Source organism: Astyanax mexicanus, chromosome 15 (assembly GCF_023375975.1).
Source record: "Astyanax mexicanus isolate ESR-SI-001 chromosome 15, AstMex3_surface, whole genome shotgun sequence".
NCBI lineage: Eukaryota > Metazoa > Chordata > Actinopteri > Characiformes > Acestrorhamphidae > Astyanax > Astyanax mexicanus.
In genome coordinates, this window is record NC_064422.1 from 30,478,429 (window position 1) to 30,497,773 (window position 19,345).

The window sequence follows — 19,345 nt, forward strand, 5'->3', positions numbered from 1 at the left end:
TTATGTAGCTAACTTATGAGTATCTTCATTTTATCATAAAGGTTGTTAGTGAATGTGTTAATTTCTATATAATCCATATATATGCATACAGTATATGATTAACAGAGATCCACCAGCTGCAGATTGTGGGTTGATTCACGAATTCATCACAGACCTGTTGAAGCTGGATGAATATCATTAAAAGATAAGAGCTTAAAATAAACAAGGTAGCAACGTCATTAAAGAGCGGGTATCAGTGCTTCTCCTCAGGATTGAGGACATCTTTTGTGTACCTCGAACAATAGGGAAACATTAGACTGGTGAAATATTATATACATCTATTCTCCTCGCTGTAGGATGGAGGAAGAAGAGGAAGAAAGGTCACATGTACTCAACATATCACACCTACAGGCCTGTTGGAAGGGTTGTATCAAAAAAAGAAAAAGCCAAAGGTCACATTAATAGAACATCACCACATGTCGTTATCAAGAGCATGTATTTATTTATTTACATCAACAAGAAATTCGCCATCTTATATGCAGTATCTTCACATCTTCACTGTATTACACATCCTTTAGCTGAGGTTCTTCCTCCATTCTGATGTGGTTTAATAGTAGGGAGTCAAGGAATAATCCACAGAAGCCTGTCTATACAGACACATCGAAAGGATCGTACCACATATCTGTGGAGACAGAGAGCATGTACATATATTAGGGATGTGTACACAGCAAATTCTGCCTTTTGGAATAATTCTGCCTTTATGGAAGCAAATCTTTTAACTCTTTTCAGAAGTAAATGTAAAATGTACCTTTACTTTCTTACCACACCACACAAGAAGTACATCTTTCCTACTGGCTCCTGGCATCATTAAAGTGTGTAATGGGCACAAGCAAAACACCATCAGTGTGTAGTACTGCAGATCAGGGCTACCTTCACTTTGATATTAAGTTAATTATTTAAAAAAATACTAATTAACATTATATCAATAGGTATCTACATCATAGTTTAATTAGTCACTCAATATGACTAAACCTTGCTTATTCAGAGAACGTTAGTGTTTTTTTTAATTCTGAAAACATAATAAAATAGCATTGGTTTCCTTTTGATACTTTATTTTCCATTACATGGGAAAATTAATCAAGTACAGCATTACTTTGTTGCAGCTGTACTCTACCATAAAGAAAATGGTAACTTGCTCTTATGCTTTTGCTTATCAGTCTTTATATAAAAAATGAGGATTTAATGGAAGGTAGCAAGACTACACACTGATGGTGAGCTAAACCCATCATACAAATAAATGATGCCGGGACTAGACAGGTAAACATTACCTTATTTAGTTATCTGAGCTGTTATTGGTTAATACATTTTGGTAATGTTTTACTTTAAATATGGGAAAGATGAATCAAAATCAGGAGAGCAGATTTTTTTTTTTTACATCCACCACTAACATGTATGCATGCAGACACAAACTAAATAAAATAATAATATAATTAAATTAATCTTACAGTGTCCCAGAAAAAAAAAATATTCACATTAATTACCATTTAGGCAAAAGAGAAGCAGGCAAGAAAGGCAGAGACACACTCACACACATGCATTTAATAAACACACAGATTCACACACAGCCAACCTATTCACCACACATCCAGAATAAGCAATATACCTTGCCAATACTCCACATTGAAATCTCTGTTAAAACGTGAGAGATATAATGAGTGTTTAGTAAAGGCACCCAAATGTATGTAATAAAAAAGCTGTATTTTTATAAAGAACTTCTACTGTTAAAACCACCCAAGCTTAAGAGCGAATGTTCTCAACATTATGGCGTTTGTTTTTTTTAGAATGTTTAATCATTCAAGTTTCCTGGACGTCCTTAAAATGTTGCCATGGCTGAAACATTCTTTTTCCAGGTGTGCAGGCATTTATTAGTGTTTCTCGATCCACAGTGTCACGTGTGTGCCGGGAATACATTATAGAAGGCATTATCATCCACAGTGCTTGGTGCAGTGTGTGATAATGATCGTGACTGGTGGCATCTGGCTAGAATTGACCAGGTGAACAGAAAAGCAACTCTGGCAGAAATCACATTCACATTTTTGTGTCATATCAGTGTACAATTAAAAAAACGCATGTCTTTACTAAAGAATATGCTTTTAACGAATATGCATGAAGTCATTTTAGGATATTTTAGGATTAGAGATTTCCTGTATTCAGCAATGTTATCTTTTCATAATTTATGCTACAATTTGGTTTAGAGTTAAGCATTGTGCGCCACACAACACAGCACCACTGCACATCAAATTCACACAGAGACCTGGAGAGCTGAACATGGCTGCCACGGCTCTTTCTTACAGGACAACATCGACAGGAGCAACTAAGGCAACAGAATATGACCAGACACACCCACTGGAGACACTAGGACACACACACACATGAAATATAAACTTTATAGAAAACATGTAAATGTTTTCACACAAAGGTTTCCTAACTCTTAATATATAATATAATATAAAAATATATAGTAATATTACAAATTATTCTAGAGCATTTTTATTGGTGCATTTATCATGAAATTAAAGTTTTAAAAGGGCAAACATTTTCTGCGTATGAAGCAACAAGAAATATTACAGTATGCCATAACCTATACATACATATTATGAGATATATTTTGTTCTACAGTCATTAACATCATTGTAATGTACAAGTACATGGGTATTCTAATCAGAGAAAAGCTTTTGCAGAAAAATATGATGAAAAAAGAGAAGCCAAATTGACAGATAATTCTCACCTCCACCAGAGCTAGCGCAAACACCACTATGAGAATGGTCAGAATGTGTGTGTTCAGCCACTGATCAACAACGCCTTTGCACGCCTTTGCAGAGGAAGAATAAAACAAAAAAGTATAAACAAGATGACAGCAAGTGTACACATAGGCAATGTTCATATTTTTTGTATGAATGTTATCATAGGATATATTATATTATAACTGTGGTACATTTACCACTGGTGGTTTGCAAAGCATCCTGAAGTGGTACTCCGTGCAACCATATTTTATATATATTACATGCAGTAAAATATAAAGCACTGAAACTTTTAAGGTTTTACTTGTAATTTTCATAGCATTACATATGTTTATGTTTAGTGCTGAAGCAGTTAAACCCTGTGTGTAAGCTCACACCTTAGTTCCTCACTCTTATAACTAACTTACAGCAATGTAATTCTCAAATCATCATAGGCCCCACAATAGAACCCTGTGGGACTCCACAAGATATGCCGAACTGACCAGTTTACAGTTTATCCACAATAGCTAAACTAATAATCTGCATTATGATTAATATCGGAATAATGAACCTATGATTTAAGCAAGTGCCATGAAGGCATCGTAGTTTACCCTGGACTCCTGTTGTTTTCATTGATCTCAAGCTTTCTGCAATGTCTCAGTAACCATGCTGCACTAACCAGAAACAGTAATTATACATTCTACCATGCAGATGGCAAGAATGTAGATGATGGCAAAAGTGGGCACACAATTGGAGAAGAAGCACAGGCAAAAGAGATGACCTGAATGTTGTCCATTGCTGATTTTATTTTATTTTGTTTTACCTTTTTATTTTATTTCATTTCATTTTATTTTACTAATTAAACCTCAATTGTTTTGGTTTGTATGATTGTTTTTATGTTATGCCATTTATTTTTATTGTTAGTTTGTACATGTAGCCCCTTCTTCCAATTTAACATGATTACACATTTTTATTTTCTTTTTTCAGTCCCTTTAAGTTGTAAATGCTCAGCTGCATTGAAATAATGGTCCCCTTTAACCTACTTCTGAGATCAAATATAGGTTGATCGACAGAAATGGGTGACATGTTGCCTAAAACGTTTGGGAACTGCTGCAATTTTACATTTTTGAACACCAGACAAGTACATTTAAGCTTGGATATAATATCTTACCTGTTCATGCTTTCGACATGTGAGATTTGATGAGGAATCACAGGGGCAGGTCTTAGAGAGAAAGTTATGATTGGTAGCATTAGCTGTGACATTGACAAGATAGAAACAGGAACAGGGGACAGGATTCCAGTCTTCTGACCCAGTCCAGCCACAGCACTGAGCCTACAATAATCAGAGAAACATGTATGTGTAAGATGGATGTTGGCAGCATTGGGTAAATGCACAGAAATAAATAAAAGGAAATCCATTGAATGCTTATGGAATATTTAGAAATGTAGAGTAATTAATACTTTTAACATTTTTAAGATGCTAAAACATGTATTTGTTAATCAGCACTTTGCTGGTTGATTTGGTTGCTAATATGATTCTAAGTTCTAAATTCAAACAGCACTAAATTCAATTGCACAGAAATATTTTCTTATTTTACATCAGTTTGTATAAAAACAATAGAATACAATTAGTTTTTAGTATTTTATATGTAAATATAAGTGTATATTTCACTGGCAATATATGATTATTACCATTATTTTATAATAGAACATATAATCCTCTTGCTTTTCATATTTGGCTCATAACTTTGTTTTCAAAATACTTATTTAGAAGATACTTGCACTGGTAATATACAGATTAAGAATTTGAAACCGTACACTTTAAAAAACAACTGTAGGCCAAAACAGGACAAAATACTAAAGTAACAAAAAAGAAAATACAGAAAAATATCTAGTTACATCTTTACATAATGTCTATGGGTCGACTAAGCCAAATAGAAAAGTCCTAAACATATCAAATATCTGCTTAGAGCAAACACTAATTCTGGATCAGATCCTGCGCTCCACATCATGAATGAAACATAAGCTATGTAAAACTAATAATAACTACTACCTATACTTGCAGTTTTACATGTTTCTGTTATTCGTGCCCGGTCTGAATATGGATCTAAGTAAGAATGAAGTGAATGATATACTGACAGGTATCGTCATGTCAGGAATTCACAACAAAACACAAAAGAGGCAAGCTATACTATTTCTTGACCCCTGCTGTTAATAAGAATTTCAAGTTATTTAAAAAGACGTGTCTGTGGCTCATTTTTTGCTTGTTGTGCGCTGCTGTTGTGTGGAAGTGAACATCATCTGTGGTCTCACCTCATGCTGAAGGATCTCTAGAGTGTGCTTTATATCTTCCAGACTTGAGTCATTCTTCCCAAACTCCTTAATAATGTTGGTCATGTGGTCATCTAAAGAATTCTGAAACTAGTGAGAAAAGAATAAATACATAAAAAAGGGAGATTTGATTAATCTTTGTCTAAACCACTGACATTTGTCTTACTTTAAAATATCAGGCTTTCTCTGCAATATATTGATTTATTAGTAAGAGGATGAAATGAGTCATCTAGACATCAGATGTTTCACCCTTTCACCCGCAAAAAAAGGAAGAAAAACAAGAAACAAGAAGTAACTTGAACTGGGTGTGACTTGGTTCATGCTTGACTTACTGTGCTCTTCTGAGTAATGAGCAGAACTCCTCCCACAGTTTGAGCCGCAAGAAGCACAGTGAGCAGGATGAAATACTGCGGATAAACATGTGGTAGATCAGCTCAGTCAAGCAGATTGGCTGAATTTGTACTTATTGGAATATTTCAGCATTCTTTTAAGCACATTTTTAAATAAATGTTTATTTTCTTCTGCATCTCTTGCACAGTCAGTTACCACTACATTACTTATCTTTTCTTTACATTAGTAATGACACTCATCATCATAAAAAAATGCATTGCAAACATAGTGGCACCCAGAAGGAAGTGTTGAAGCTATTCATAATAATACATTTAAACAGGAAAAATACATGTGAACAACTATGTAACGCAACATGCCAAATGTCTTGACAGAGGTTGTAGAGGTTCCTAATGGTCACATACTAATAATAATAATGCCTGAATATCCATGCTGCTTTTAGGGGTAGAATGTTAATAGCACATCCAAGATTATCCCACACAGAGATACCAGAGATAGGTCTGATAATGTGGCATAGTATCTTCAACGCACGCTCTTGAGATGGCAGCAGTACGTGGAAACATTGTCCTGTTGGAATACCAAAGGTGATCTGGCATTGTATGAAGTTAAACTCAACATCATGACACCAGGCCTTCTAAACATGTGACTCTTGACAACAAACCATTAATATTGGCACTGACCACAGGTTTGTTGGCTCACCAAGACCAAAGTAGATCTTGTCACTGAAGATGCTCCACTGCATTATGAGTCACTCCATGACGGTCTGATACGACTAACCAGCAATTTTCATTCCTGTTGACTGATTCCCTCTGGGTAACACAGTTTTTTTGATGATGATGAGTGGGTAATTGAGTAACTTCACAGATCTTAGAAAAGATCAGAACACCAGTGACTCAATACAATCTAAATGTCTAAAATAGAGGTTAATGGATGAGTTTTGAAGAACCTTTTCACTGGCTTCAGCTGTGTGTTTGACTCATCAGTGTTTCTGCTCTTTTCTAAAGAAAATCATATGGTCTAAAGAACAAGCGGTACAAATATTTTATAAAACGTACAATGGCCAGCATGCATTTGACCTCCTTCAGAGCACCAAGGCAACCAAAGAAGCCCAGTAATATAGTGACAGCTCCACTGATGATCAGAAGATAGGACAGCAGAGACAGGGGAATGAAGTCCAGACCAGGGACTACAAAAAATATACATTTAGTTATTATATATTATGTTGCATTATGCATAATGTCCTGCCAAACCTTAGACTCATAAACCACAATGTATACATTGATCAACAATAAAACAGTAGAATAGTAAAAAAAAAAGTTAGTGTACAATGGGACTAGAAGAATAGTAACTGTTGAACAGTAACTGTACAGTCCTAGAATGTAACAACTTCACTGTTACTCAGAATTGATTTTTAGGCACAATCCCATTTCAGCCCTTGGCCCTACTGCTTATCCCTACCCCTCTGTTTTGCATGTGCACACCAAGGGGTACCCCTACCTGATTGTTGTTAGGCTGGAAGGGAAGGGAGAAGACATAGGGCTTTTTATGTTAGCCCTTTATACAGAGATTTTGAAATATAAAAATCACTAGTAATGTAGCCGGTAGGGCTACAAGTAAAACTTTTATTTTGAAAGGAATCCCTGGGGGCAGCCATAGCAGTGGGGAAGCCCATAGGGAGAGTGCTAGAGATTAGGGGGGGGGACTTTTATTTTGAAGTTCGGTGGTGGGGGCGGCCATTTTAGAGGGGCATTTTAGTCTCGCGGTAGTTTGCCAAGGATCGTTTGGTCTCGTTGGGTCACCGGTGGGCCGCAGGCACGGTGTGTAGTACCGGTAACTGGTTTAATGCGGATAATTATATCCTTGTTTTATAACTCGAGTGAGTTTTTTTAGAAAATAGACTGTTGCGATTCTGGATCCGAGGTGTGAAACCTCCTGAGGGGAGTGAGGAGCTTCTGGAGTGGAGGGAGACTGCGTGAGCTTGTGTATGAGCTAACCATATGAGGGTATGTTGTGCTTTCTGCCTTATAAAAGTTTAGCAGGTTTTAACTGTTTAGACTTATATATATATATATATACACGGTGTTTAGATTGCAGGAGGGTGATTGCGAGGCTGCCTAGGAGAGCTTAGCGTGGGCATTTATTATCAGGTATGAGATTATCCATGTTTGGTGTGTGGGGGGGGGGGGGGGGTAATATTAGCTTATATCAAATTAACTAAAGTTGATTGTACATATTACAGTGAGAGCTTCACCTGGAGGGTGGGCAGGAGCTGAAGGAATACTCTTAATTGGGCAAATACTGCTGTTGCACAGGTAAATATTGAAGTTAAAATAAGCTAATACTGATTTTTAAGAAAAACTCAAAGGAATAATTGGGTACTTGTGTCTATGTGTGCCTTACAGGATGGCGCATGCCTGTGATAGTAGCCACTGTTCTACATACTGTTTTTAGAATGTTTTATTATATAGTTTAATTCTAGTGTTATACTCCCTGCTGTAGTCTCAACCTTGTGGGAGACCCAGTCCTAGTCCTAACTAGAATTTGGTTGATATAACCCAAAATACCGATTTAACCTACTGCTGATATTAGTGGGGTGCCTGAATCAACCCAAGTTACTAATTCAATAATGGTTAGGTTTCCTTTTTTTTATGGAGTATAACCTCAGTAAGCTCTGAGTAATTAGGATTCACCTCAGTATTGTATTTGGTTTTCAATTCTGGATGTATGGGTTTAATGAGTGTGTATATTTATTTTTCTAAGTTTGGGATTTGCTTTGTGTAGGTTGTGATTTTTTTTTCTCTTTTTTTTGTTATTTTCATCGCAGTATATTTATATGCATGTGAGTGTAGTGTGAGGTGATACAGCCGTACTGAGTGTGAGCCCTTGGTTGCTCGAGATTAAAGTGGGTACATTCCTCTTTCTTGGGGAACCACCATTTGATACTTGAATAATTTTATTGTCTTGGAACATTTTTTAGCTACCCTAATAAAATTATCTACGTTTTATTTTATAATCTAAATACTGAATGAGTAAAATTGTGTTTATAGAATTGTGTATGGTTGTTTACCCCGTTGTGGGTTGAGAGTGTACTCTGACATTTAAAAAACAAGAAAATAAAGATTCCTTGTTTGCATCAGACTCCATGAGAATGTACTTGTGTCCTTAACTGTTAGAGGGTGTATGTGGGACTAATAGATTACGATCAAAGGTTGAATTGTGGGCATTTTGGTCAATCTTTTTTTTATTAGGGGTCTCCCACCCGATATAACAAGGGAGTGGCGTAGTCATATTGCCTTAAATGGTGGGTCAAGGTCACATTTATGGCGTAGTCGGCAGGGTGGAGTTTTGATGCAAGAAAGGAAAAATTATACTTGTAGTAAGATATAATCGTATACTAATAGTGGCTGTAGTTGTGTTGAATTTTGGCACCCCATGGTTTATATATAAGGGAGAACAGAGAACAGTGGCTATTATCTGAAGACCAGCTGGGATCCAGGACCAAACCTTCAAAGAAGATTTTTTTTTTTTTCCCTTCTTTGTTTTTCTTTTGGGGTTGGAGAAGTAATTTGTTTTGCTGCTTATCTTGGGACTCTGGAAATATACATATAGATAGATAGATATAACAAAAAAAAAAAATATATATATATATATATATATTTTTTTTGTTTTTTTCCCTTTTCCCTTTCCGCTCTCTTAATGTCTGTAGTAGATTCTGATATGGAAGAGCAGCTTAGAGTTTTGGCTGAGCGTGTACAACAGCTACAAGCTGATAATGAACGTTTGCGCTCCAATGTAGGGGCTAGTGCTAGTGCTAGTGATAATGCTACTGAAGGGAGTGTTAATCTTTCAGAGACACGTGGGGTAACTGAACGATATGTATATATGCCTAGAGAGAGAAAATGCCCTAGATTTTCAGGGAAACCTACTGATGTGTTAACAGTGGAGGACTGGGTTGAAGAGGTCCATCGGTCCTTGGAGAGCCGTCACATGTCTCAAATCGAGCAAGCTTTGTTCATATATGATCAATTGGACGGTGAGGCTAAAAATGAAATCAAATTCCGCCCCATTAGTGAAAGAAATGACCCGAAGAAAATTTTAGATATTTTAAAAGAAATTTATGGATGTTCTCAATCCTATATAGGCCTTCAGAAACAATTTTTTCAGCGTAGACAACTAGACGGGGAATCTTTACGTGAGTATTCCCACGTTTTGCTGTCCCTTATGGAAGCAATCAAACGTAGAAGCCCCCGGTTGATTTCAAATGCAGACCATCTGGTGCGTGATCAATTTATTGAACACGTAAGAGATGGTATGCTTCGAAGGGAACTTAAGCGATCAGTGAGACTTGACCCTAATGTTTCTTTTTTGACTATTCGCAGCGAAGCCATCCGATGGGTGGAAGAAGGCGAGCATGTGGGCAATCCAAGGGCCAGGGCGTATTCTTGTGACACTCAGGTTGAAGTCATGGGTGAGTGTAACATGGAAAGCCAGACTGTAACACCTAAAGCTAATACGGAACTATCTGAATTAAAGGAGTGCCTGAGAAAGCAGCAAGCACAGTTAGACATGCTGATGAACCATCTTTCCTTGACTAGCACCCACCCTCCGCCTCATAGGGAACCTATGGCTAATGCAGCTGGACAGTTTCGTTACGATCCTACAGGGAAGCCTATTTGTTTGCGGTGCAACCAGGTAGGACACATTGCAAGGTTTTGTAGGGCAGGAAGGGGACCAGGTATGGTGCCTAGAGGGGGGGACAGTCGCTCCAGTCCTAGGACGGGTGTGGTGGCCAGCATTTCAGAGCCGCAGGGAAACTAGAACCCTCTGGTGGCGAGAGCCAAACATCAGGTCAGGGTAAAGTGGGCTCAAGGTTAACTTCTGGGGATGGGTCAAAGCTTATGGGGGAGTGCCCGGTAGTAGAAGTAGTGATGGGAGGGGTTCCGGTGTCTTGTCTGTTAGACACAGGCTCCATGGTAACCACCGTGACAGAAAAATTCTTTGATGAACATTTACAGTCTCTATCAGGCCAACTTCAAGAGTGTCGCTGGCTTCAACTCAGAGCAGCTAATGGGTTGGAAGTTCCTTATTTGGGTTATCTAGAGGTTGACATTCAAGTCTTGGGTAGAACTTTACCAGGGATGGGTGTCTTGGTAGTAAGGGATCCTAGTGATCCCCATACTAGAGTCCAAAAGTCCAAGGTTCCAGGTTTACTAGGCATGAATGTGATTAGCCCATGTTACAGCGAAATATTCCAGCAGCATGGTTCTTCCTTGTTCCAGACCACTCTTTTGCAGTCAAAAAGGAATGCCTGGAGACAGGTGTTTGCCGAATGCCAAAAATTAGAGTGTTTGCCAGCAACCGGGTATCTAGGACCAGCTAAGGTGGCCGGGCGTACAGCAGTGCGTGTCCCTGCAGGATCAGTGAAGTTGGTGGAGGCCATAGGAAACCAGCATTTGGGGCCATCACTGCAGTCTGTGCTCCTTGAACCGGGCAATGGAAGGCTCCCTCCAGGTATTTTATTATCTAGAGCTTTTCTTTCGTTTAATAGAGGACAGTTGGTTGTACCAGTGGTAAATGTGGAAACTAGGGATATATGGATCCCTCCCGCTACTGTGCTTGGAGCATTGTTTTGTGCAGAACAGCAGACGAGTAGGCAGGTACTGTCTTTTGAGGAACAGACTGGAGTAGAAGGGCGAGTAGCAGTGATTAGGTCCTTGAGTGTCGGACATAGCGAATTGGATTTGTCTAGTCTTTCTTGGCCTACATTGTCTACAGAGCAGGAACAGCAAGGAAAGGCTCTACTCCAACAGTTTAGTGGAGTGTTCAGCCATAGTGAGGGTGATGTGGGGTGTACTAACTTGATCGCCCATGAGATTCCTGTTTTAGATGATATTCCAGTTCGTCAGCGGTACCGCCGTCTCCCGCCGTCACAGTATGAGCAGGTCAAAGCCCATATTCAAGATTTGGTGGATAGGGAGATTGTCCGGGTGAGCTGTAGCCCCTACTCGTCTCCAATTGTCGTGGTCCAGAAGAAGGATGGGACGATACGGCTGTGCGTGGACTATCGACAGTTAAACGCCAAGACTCGAAAAGACGCTTATCCTCTGCCAAGGATAGAGGAGTCCTTGGATGCTTTGGCAGGGGCAAGACTGTTTTCCACCCTTGATCTTACCAGTGGCTATAACCAAGTTCCCATGGCTGAAAAAGATAAACAAAAGACTGCTTTCTGTACCCCATTTGGGCTCTTCGAGTTCAATCGAATGCCCTTTGGACTTTGTAACGCCCCGAGTACTTTTCAGCGTTTAATGGAGCATATTTTTGGTGATAAACGGTTCCATTCGCTATTATTATATTTGGATGACATAGTTATTTTTTCTCCATCATTTGACACTCACCTACAGCGTCTGGAAATGGTACTGGGAAGACTGCAACAGTACAATTTAAAATTGAAACTTGAGAAGTGCCATTTCTTTCAGTCAGAGGTTCACTATTTGGGACATGTGATTTCTTCGAATGGGGTGGCAACAGATCCTGAAAAGATTCGAGCGGTTGCAGAATGGAGACGTCCCGAGACGGTAAAAGAACTTAGATCCTTTCTCGGGTTTGCGTCATATTATCGCCGCTTTGTGGACCAGTTTGCCAAAATCGCCGCCCCTTTGCATAAGCTGGTAGCAACCTTGCAAGAGGGTAAAAGGAAGATGAGTAACAGGTCTTTGGAAGGGAGGTGGGATAATCTGTGTGAGGTCGCCTTTAATGCTTTGAAAAATAAGTTAGTGACTGCACCAGTGCTAGCGTATGCTGATTTTTCAAAGCCATTTATCTTGGAAATTGATGCAAGCCATAGTGGTCTTGGGGCCGTTCTGTCGCAGGAACACGAAGGAAAGAAAAGACCTGTTGCTTACGCCAGTAGAGGGCTTCACCCAACAGAGAGAAACATGTCAAACTATAGCTCTATGAAGTTGGAACTCCTGGGGCTGAAATGGGCAATAACCGAGAAGTTCCGTGAGTACCTGTTGGGGGCCAAATTCATGGTATTTACTGACAATAATCCATTGAGCTACCTACAGACAGCAAAATTGGGAGCAGTAGAGCAGCGGTGGGCATCCCAACTGGCCCTCTTTGACTTTGATATCAAGTATCGCCCTGGAGGGGCGAATCGCAATGCTGACGCTTTATCTCGGCAGGTCGAGCGGCCACCCCCTGTGACGATCCAAGAAGTAACACCAGGGATTGCAGTACCATGTATTGACCAGGAATTGCCAGGGGTACAAAACACCGGAATGATTGCCGAAATGAACACTCTCCCTTTGCGACGAAAGGCTGACTTAATGGCTCTGCAAGCAGATGACCCCATTATTGGGGCATTTTTGGTGTACTGGAGAAGGGGCTACCCGCCTTCGGCAGAAGAACGAAAAACAGAGGCACGGCCAGTTCTAGAACTGACCAACCAGTGGAAAAGGATCAGAAACCATAGTGGAGTACTGTACAGACTAACTCATATGCCAGGGGAATGTAAAGAAGTGTTACAGCTGTTGTTGCCAGAGGTATTAATATCTGAGGTGTTGACAGCTCTCCACGATAATCACGGACACCAAGGGTGTGAGAGAACCACTCACCTGGTAAGAGAGCGATGTTATTGGCCCCAGATGAGGAAGGAGATCGAGCAGTGGTGCCAACAGTGTTCTCGTTGTGTGGCCGCCAAAGCGGTGTACCCAAAGGTGCGAACTTTTCCAGGTAGTCTAATTGCTTGTAAACCCTTGGAGATTGTGGCAGTGGACTTCACAGTACTAGAGCGGGCGAGTGATGGCCGAGAGAATGTGTTGGTCGTGACTGATATATTTTCAAAGTTCACTCAGGCTTACCCCACCACCGACCAAAAGGCCAGTACAGTGGTGCGTATTCTGACCGAAAAATGGTTCTATCTGTATGGTATCCCTCAGCGAATACATTCAGACCAAGGTCGAAATTTTGAAGGAGAACTGATGAAGGCTCTTTGTAAGGTGTATGGGGTGGAGAAAAGCCGCACTACTCCGTACCATCCAGCCGGAAATGGACAGTGTGAAAGGTTCAACCGGACGATGCATGACTTGCTGCGAACGTTGCCAGTGGAAAAGAAGCGCAGGTGGCCCCAACATCTTCCACAGTTAATTTTTGCATACAATACTACCGTGCATCAATCCACTGGCCACACTCCATATGAGCTCATGTTTGGCCGAAAACCACAATTGCCCATCGACTCATTGCTGGGGAGAGTGGAGGAGCAGTTTATGGACGGATCAGTGGAAGATTGGGTGACGGAACAGAAAGAATTTCTTCAATTCGCTTATGCCAGTGCGGAATGCCACTTGAAAGCAGCAAGCACCCAACGGGCTCAGAAACATCAGACTGGGATAGCCCCAGTACTTCCTGTTGGGACTGTTGTTTTTAGGAAGAATCATGTGCAAGGCCGTAATAAAATTCAAGATGTGTGGGATGGCATTCGGTACAAGGTGGTGAAGTGTTTAGATGGAGATGGTAGAGTATATACAATTCGCCCAGAAGGAGAACAAGGGCCAGATAGAAACATTCACCGGACAGAATTGCGAGTGGTTCCGGGACAAGATGTTGCTGGCCCCGCAGACGTCCCGAAAGAAAAGCAGGGGGCCCCAGAAGAGGAGCAATGGGAAGGTAGCCAGAGCACAATTGAGGAGGAGGAGTCCCAATGTTGGGTAGTAGAGCTTGAAACTGACATTCCTACTACAGATCCGCAGCCTCCCCAACCAGAAGTTTGTCCACCCCAGCCAGTACAGGTAGCACTGAGGCGCTCAACAAGAACCACAGCAGGTAAACACTCAAACCCTCATAATCTCCCCCGCCCAATGGCTGATCCAAGGGGGTCAGAGGGGACTACAGTTCACCCGGTCCTTAATACAGTGCAAGGGTTTTTTAGACCCTGGTAAGAGCAGGGAAGGTCACCGAGACGGTGACATTTCAAAGTGGGGTTGAATGTAGCCGGTAGGGCTACAAGTAAAACTTTTATTTTGAAAGGAATCCCTGGGGGCAGCCATAGCAGTGGGGAAGCCCATAGGGAGAGTGCTAGAGATTAGGGGGGGGGACTTTTATTTTGAAGTTCGGTGGTGGGGGCGGCCATTTTAGAGGGGCATTTTAGTCTCGCGGTAGTTTGCCAAGGATCGTTTGGTCTCGTTGGGTCACCGGTGGGCCGCAGGCACGGTGTGTAGTACCGGTAACTGGTTTAATGCGGATAATTATATCCTTGTTTTATAACTCGAGTGAGTTTTTTTAGAAAATAGACTGTTGCGATTCTGGATCCGAGGTGTGAAACCTCCTGAGGGGAGTGAGGAGCTTCTGGAGTGGAGGGAGACTGCGTGAGCTTGTGTATGAGCTAACCATATGAGGGTATGTTGTGCTTTCTGCCTTATAAAAGTTTAGCAGGTTTTAACTGTTTAGACTTATATATATATATATATACACGGTGTTTAGATTGCAGGAGGGTGATTGCGAGGCTGCCTAGGAGAGCTTAGCGTGGGCATTTATTATCAGGTATGAGATTATCCATGTTTGGTGTGTGGGGGGGGGGGGGGGGGTAATATTAGCTTATATCAAATTAACTAAAGTTGATTGTACATATTACAGTGAGAGCTTCACCTGGAGGGTGGGCAGGAGCTGAAGGAATACTCTTAATTGGGCAAATACTGCTGTTGCACAGGTAAATATTGAAGTTAAAATAAGCTAATACTGATTTTTAAGAAAAACTCAAAGGAATAATTGGGTACTTGTGTCTATGTGTGCCTTACAGGATGGCGCATGCCTGTGATAGTAGCCACTGTTCTACATACTGTTTTTAGAATGTTTTATTATATAGTTTAATTCTAGTGTTATACTCCCTGCTGTAGTCTCAACCTTGTGGGAGACCCAGTCCTAGTCCTAACTAGAATTTGGTTGATATAACCCAAAATACCGATTTAACCTACTGCTGATATTAGTGGGGTGCCTGAATCAACCCAAGTTACTAATTCAATAATGGTTAGGTTTCCTTTTTTTTATGGAGTATAACCTCAGTAAGCTCTGAGTAATTAGGATTCACCTCAGTATTGTATTTGGTTTTCAATTCTGGATGTATGGGTTTAATGAGTGTGTATATTTATTTTTCTAAGTTTGGGATTTGCTTTGTGTAGGTTGTGATTTTTTTTTCTCTTTTTTTTTGTTATTTTCATCGCAGTATATTTATATGCATGTGAGTGTAGTGTGAGGTGATACAGCCGTACTGAGTGTGAGCCCTTGGTTGCTCGAGATTAAAGTGGGTACATTCCTCTTTCTTGGGGAACCACCATTTGATACTTGAATAATTTTATTGTCTTGGAACATTTTTTAGCTACCCTAATAAAATTATCTACGTTTTATTTTATAATCTAAATACTGAATGAGTAAAATTGTGTTTATAGAATTGTGTATGGTTGTTTACCCCGTTGTGGGTTGAGAGTGTACTCTGACATTTAAAAAACAAGAAAATAAAGATTCCTTGTTTGCATCAGACTCCATGAGAATGTACTTGTGTCCTTAACTGTTAGAGGGTGTATGTGGGACTAATAGATTACGATCAAAGGTTGAATTGTGGGCATTTTGGTCAATCTTTTTTTTATTAGGGGTCTCCCACCCGATATAACAAGGGAGTGGCGTAGTCATATTGCCTTAAATGGTGGGTCAAGGTCACAGTAAGATGGAGGCACGAGTGGCCAAAGAAACCTACAAAGGTAAGTATTTTCATTAAAATTCCTTAAGACATTTGTCTCAGTAGCTAGCTAGCTAACTGTCCTGTTCCACCTTAAATGGTGCAACAGAAGGCAGGGGCTGCAGCATTTAATGTGAAATGGAAAAACAAAATAAAAGCTAATAAATGCAAGTTTTAGCTCCCCATCACAGAGGAATTAAGGAACAGACAATAATAATTAATTTCTGCACCCTCCCCCCTTTTTGAAGACATACAATGCTCTAAAATTAACTAGATAACTAGTTAAGTAGTTAACCAGCAGCTAGGTGCTCTAGTGCCATCCCATCAGCCTGACAGGGTATCGGGTGCCTGAAGGGTTGTCCCAATTCTTAGGGGCAGGGGTTGCCTGTATTAAGTGAAGTTTGCTGTAGGGCTGTAACTATATTCCGAATGTGCAATGTTATTCAGAATGAACAGGTACAATTTAACACACTCTAAACACATAGAAATACAACTATAAATATATGGTATTTTTTATTTTTATTGTTTTTTTACTGTAACAGGACCTTTTACAACTTGCAAAGTAGATGTTTTACCAGTTTTTAATACAAAATAAACTAGCATGATAATGTGTTTTATTAACTAATAATTATCATTAGATAAGACAAAATCCAAATACTTACTGGGAATACCTGTCTCAGAAAACATGATCCATAATCCCAGAGACAGCAGGGCTGAGCCTAAAAGCTAAAAACAGAAATAACAGATTAGATTACAAAAATCAATAATTTAAGGTGGACATATTTATCTAAATTAGTCTGCCTACTTTACACTCTAATGCTATGTTCTATCTGAAAGTAGATTTCAGAATTTACTAGTTTTAAGTAGATAATTTAAACTGGAACGCTCTTACATGTCAGATTTTCTACTCTGAAAGTCGGGAGAGCCTCTCCAACCCTGAGCTAAGAATCCAAGATGGCTGCCCCTCACATCAACAGCCGGAAAAGAAGTAGTGTTAGAACTACAGTCTATTAGCACTTCTGTCTATTTTGTTGTCGATTTGTGTCTTAATTAATCAGTCATACACATAGCACTGTTTATTCTCTATCTGTGGACACGTTTCTGTGGTGTTTGGGAGTTTGGGACAATGCTAACAGTGCTAAACTGTATCATAAAACAAGGGACATATTTTGACAGAATTTGTCAAAAACACAGGTAAATAGCAGTCAAACAATTTGTGGTGTAGCAAAGTTATTAACTAAATGTTTTTTTTAAAGGTTTCAAAACAGTGCGGCTAAAATTATGTAAATATTAAACTGGTACGCCATCAACTGGGCTGTGATGTCACGATCTGTAATACTATAAAGTTTAAACTATGAGTTTAAACTAGCAAAAAACAAACAAATAAAAAATTCATATGAACAATTAAACACACATATGAATTTAAAGTGTTCTTTGGGTTGCCCTGGTTTTATATAAACTAAATAACCTATTATAACCATTATTTTATAATACATTTGTTCTATGCAAAAACTCACAAAAAAGACCAGGTTGAAGACGAACAGGAAGTATTTGGTCAGACTAAGGCAGAACTCAGATGCCATATCTGTAAAACAAAAATGTTTTCAATTCATTAATGATACAGTTATTACACATTTCACTCAGCATCTCAAATACATGCTGAAATCATGTGGTCTAGTTCTGTATCAGCCTGACATGAAGGGTGTTTTTAGAATATCTTAAAAACAACAGGATGTAAAGCTGATGACACACTTCACTGCTCATCTAGTGAATTTGTATATGGCTGATGCAACGCATGTTAGCGCAAATATGACCCACACCCATCTTTAGCCTGAAAAAAGGCAGCAAACAAAGAAAGAAGAACAGACAGTCCCTCACCTGCAGCACTCTCACATTACAGGATACTGGAAACAGAGGCACCAGATCATCTTTCACAGCTACAGAGAATATTAACTCTCTCCACACACCAGCCAACATAGTAATGTTAACAAAATACATACACACACATACATATTAATATACTGTTTTGATATTGTTAAACTCGTACAATACAATGAATTACTGATACACTGTTATCACTGCCCATCCATGTGCAGTAGAACTATTTATAACAGTGTTATGTTTACTATATACAAAACAACTTTTTTCTGATTACTGCTTTAGTGTATCTTTAAAATCCCAATTCACAATTAATTATCTACAATTATTCAAATTATCTGTGTTTTATTTACTATTTAACAGCTTTTTATTTACTGTAACTTACCACAACTGAAAAAGACACAACCATATTTATCCCCTAAACTTATAGGTTGTTAGATTTTTTAGTTTTTAGTTTGTTTAGTTCTTTTTTGTATTTGTTTTGTATATTTAGATTGGGATATTTTTTTTTGTTTATTTGTCTTGTCTTATGTGCTGCTAAAATATTACAAAGTTCTCAGATATGGGATTAATGAAGAATAATCTCTTTTGTATCACTTGTATCTATACTGTACATTCGTTTATATATGTATATACGCATATATCGTATCTATGTATCTAATATAGTCATGTACATCAATTTTTATAATTTCTCATATAATGTGCATCTGCTGTTTTGTCAACATTTCATGATTAATGGACAAATGGAAATCCTTCCAAATTATTTTAAATAATTCAAATCTTTATTATCAACTTCCAGTAAAAGTTAAGAGATGTGTTTTTTGTTTACTGTAAATGTGCAATTTTAGAGATACACGGTTTCACTCAGACCCAAACATCAACATTAAATTTGCGCTAAGAGTCTAAAACAATGATAAATCACTCATCTCATAAAATCCTCGTTTCATATCAGCATCAAAAGACTTAATAACCACTTATATCACGAATGTGTCTACTCTCAGTACATTCGGTAGTTCCATAGGTTTTTTTCAATAAAATCAACCAATTAAATTATCAAATCTACCAAAACCAATCTTACCTTAGGTCTCGCAATTCCAAGTCAAAACAATATTACACTATCTGAGTGAAGTATGGCCACCTCGTAGGAGAGCATGTGGAAGAATCTTTGCATAAAATGCTGCATCTTAGACTTAGACATAACAGCTCCTGATCTCATGCAAAGCATCTGAGCTAAGCTGGTTTCGAGAGCACTTGTTCAGCATCTATAAATAATATATCATCCTGCCCTACCAACATGAAC

General features: G+C 39.1%; 1 protein-coding gene across 4 annotated transcripts; it reads right to left on the reverse strand.

Moving 5' to 3' along the window:
• Nucleotides 1-458: 458 nt before the first annotated feature.
• cd37 (CD37 molecule) lies at nt 459-19,255 on the reverse strand. 4 transcript variants are annotated; one of them, XM_049465008.1, is made up of 10 exons: nt 19,124-19,250; nt 17,685-17,752; nt 16,830-16,893; nt 6,494-6,624; nt 5,423-5,497; nt 5,073-5,180; nt 3,931-4,092; nt 2,768-2,851; nt 1,643-1,668; nt 459-661 (listed from the first exon to the last, which is right to left on the reverse strand). In XM_049465008.1, exons 2-10 carry the CDS (start codon nt 17,748-17,750, stop codon nt 601-603), a joined length of 777 nt encoding a protein of 258 aa, XP_049320965.1. In that variant the 5' UTR covers nt 17,751-17,752; nt 19,124-19,250; the 3' UTR covers nt 459-600. The 4 variants fall into 4 exon arrangements, with proteins under 4 accessions (XP_049320965.1, XP_015463816.3, XP_022524647.2 ...); XM_022668926.2 differs by lacking the exons at nt 459-661; nt 1,643-1,668 and adding exons at nt 1,679-2,394; nt 18,046-18,124 and having other exon boundaries at nt 19,124-19,255; XM_015608330.3 differs by lacking the exon at nt 1,643-1,668 and having other exon boundaries at nt 19,124-19,247.
• Nucleotides 19,256-19,345: the final 90 nt, after the last annotated feature.

Coding starts and splice junctions, on each gene's coding strand:
- cd37 (XM_022668926.2), bottom strand. CDS start 17,750: ATGGCATCTGAGTTCTGCCTTAGTCTGACCAAATACTTCCTGTTCGTC. Junction 2,852..3,930: donor CATGTCGAAAGCATGAACAG/GTAAGATATTAT, acceptor TCCTCTGCAAAG/GCGTGCAAAGGCGTTGTTGA. Junction 2,395..2,767: donor TTGCGCTAGCTCTGGTGGAG/GTGAGAATTATC, acceptor TGTGTGTCCTAG/TGTCTCCAGTGGGTGTGTCT.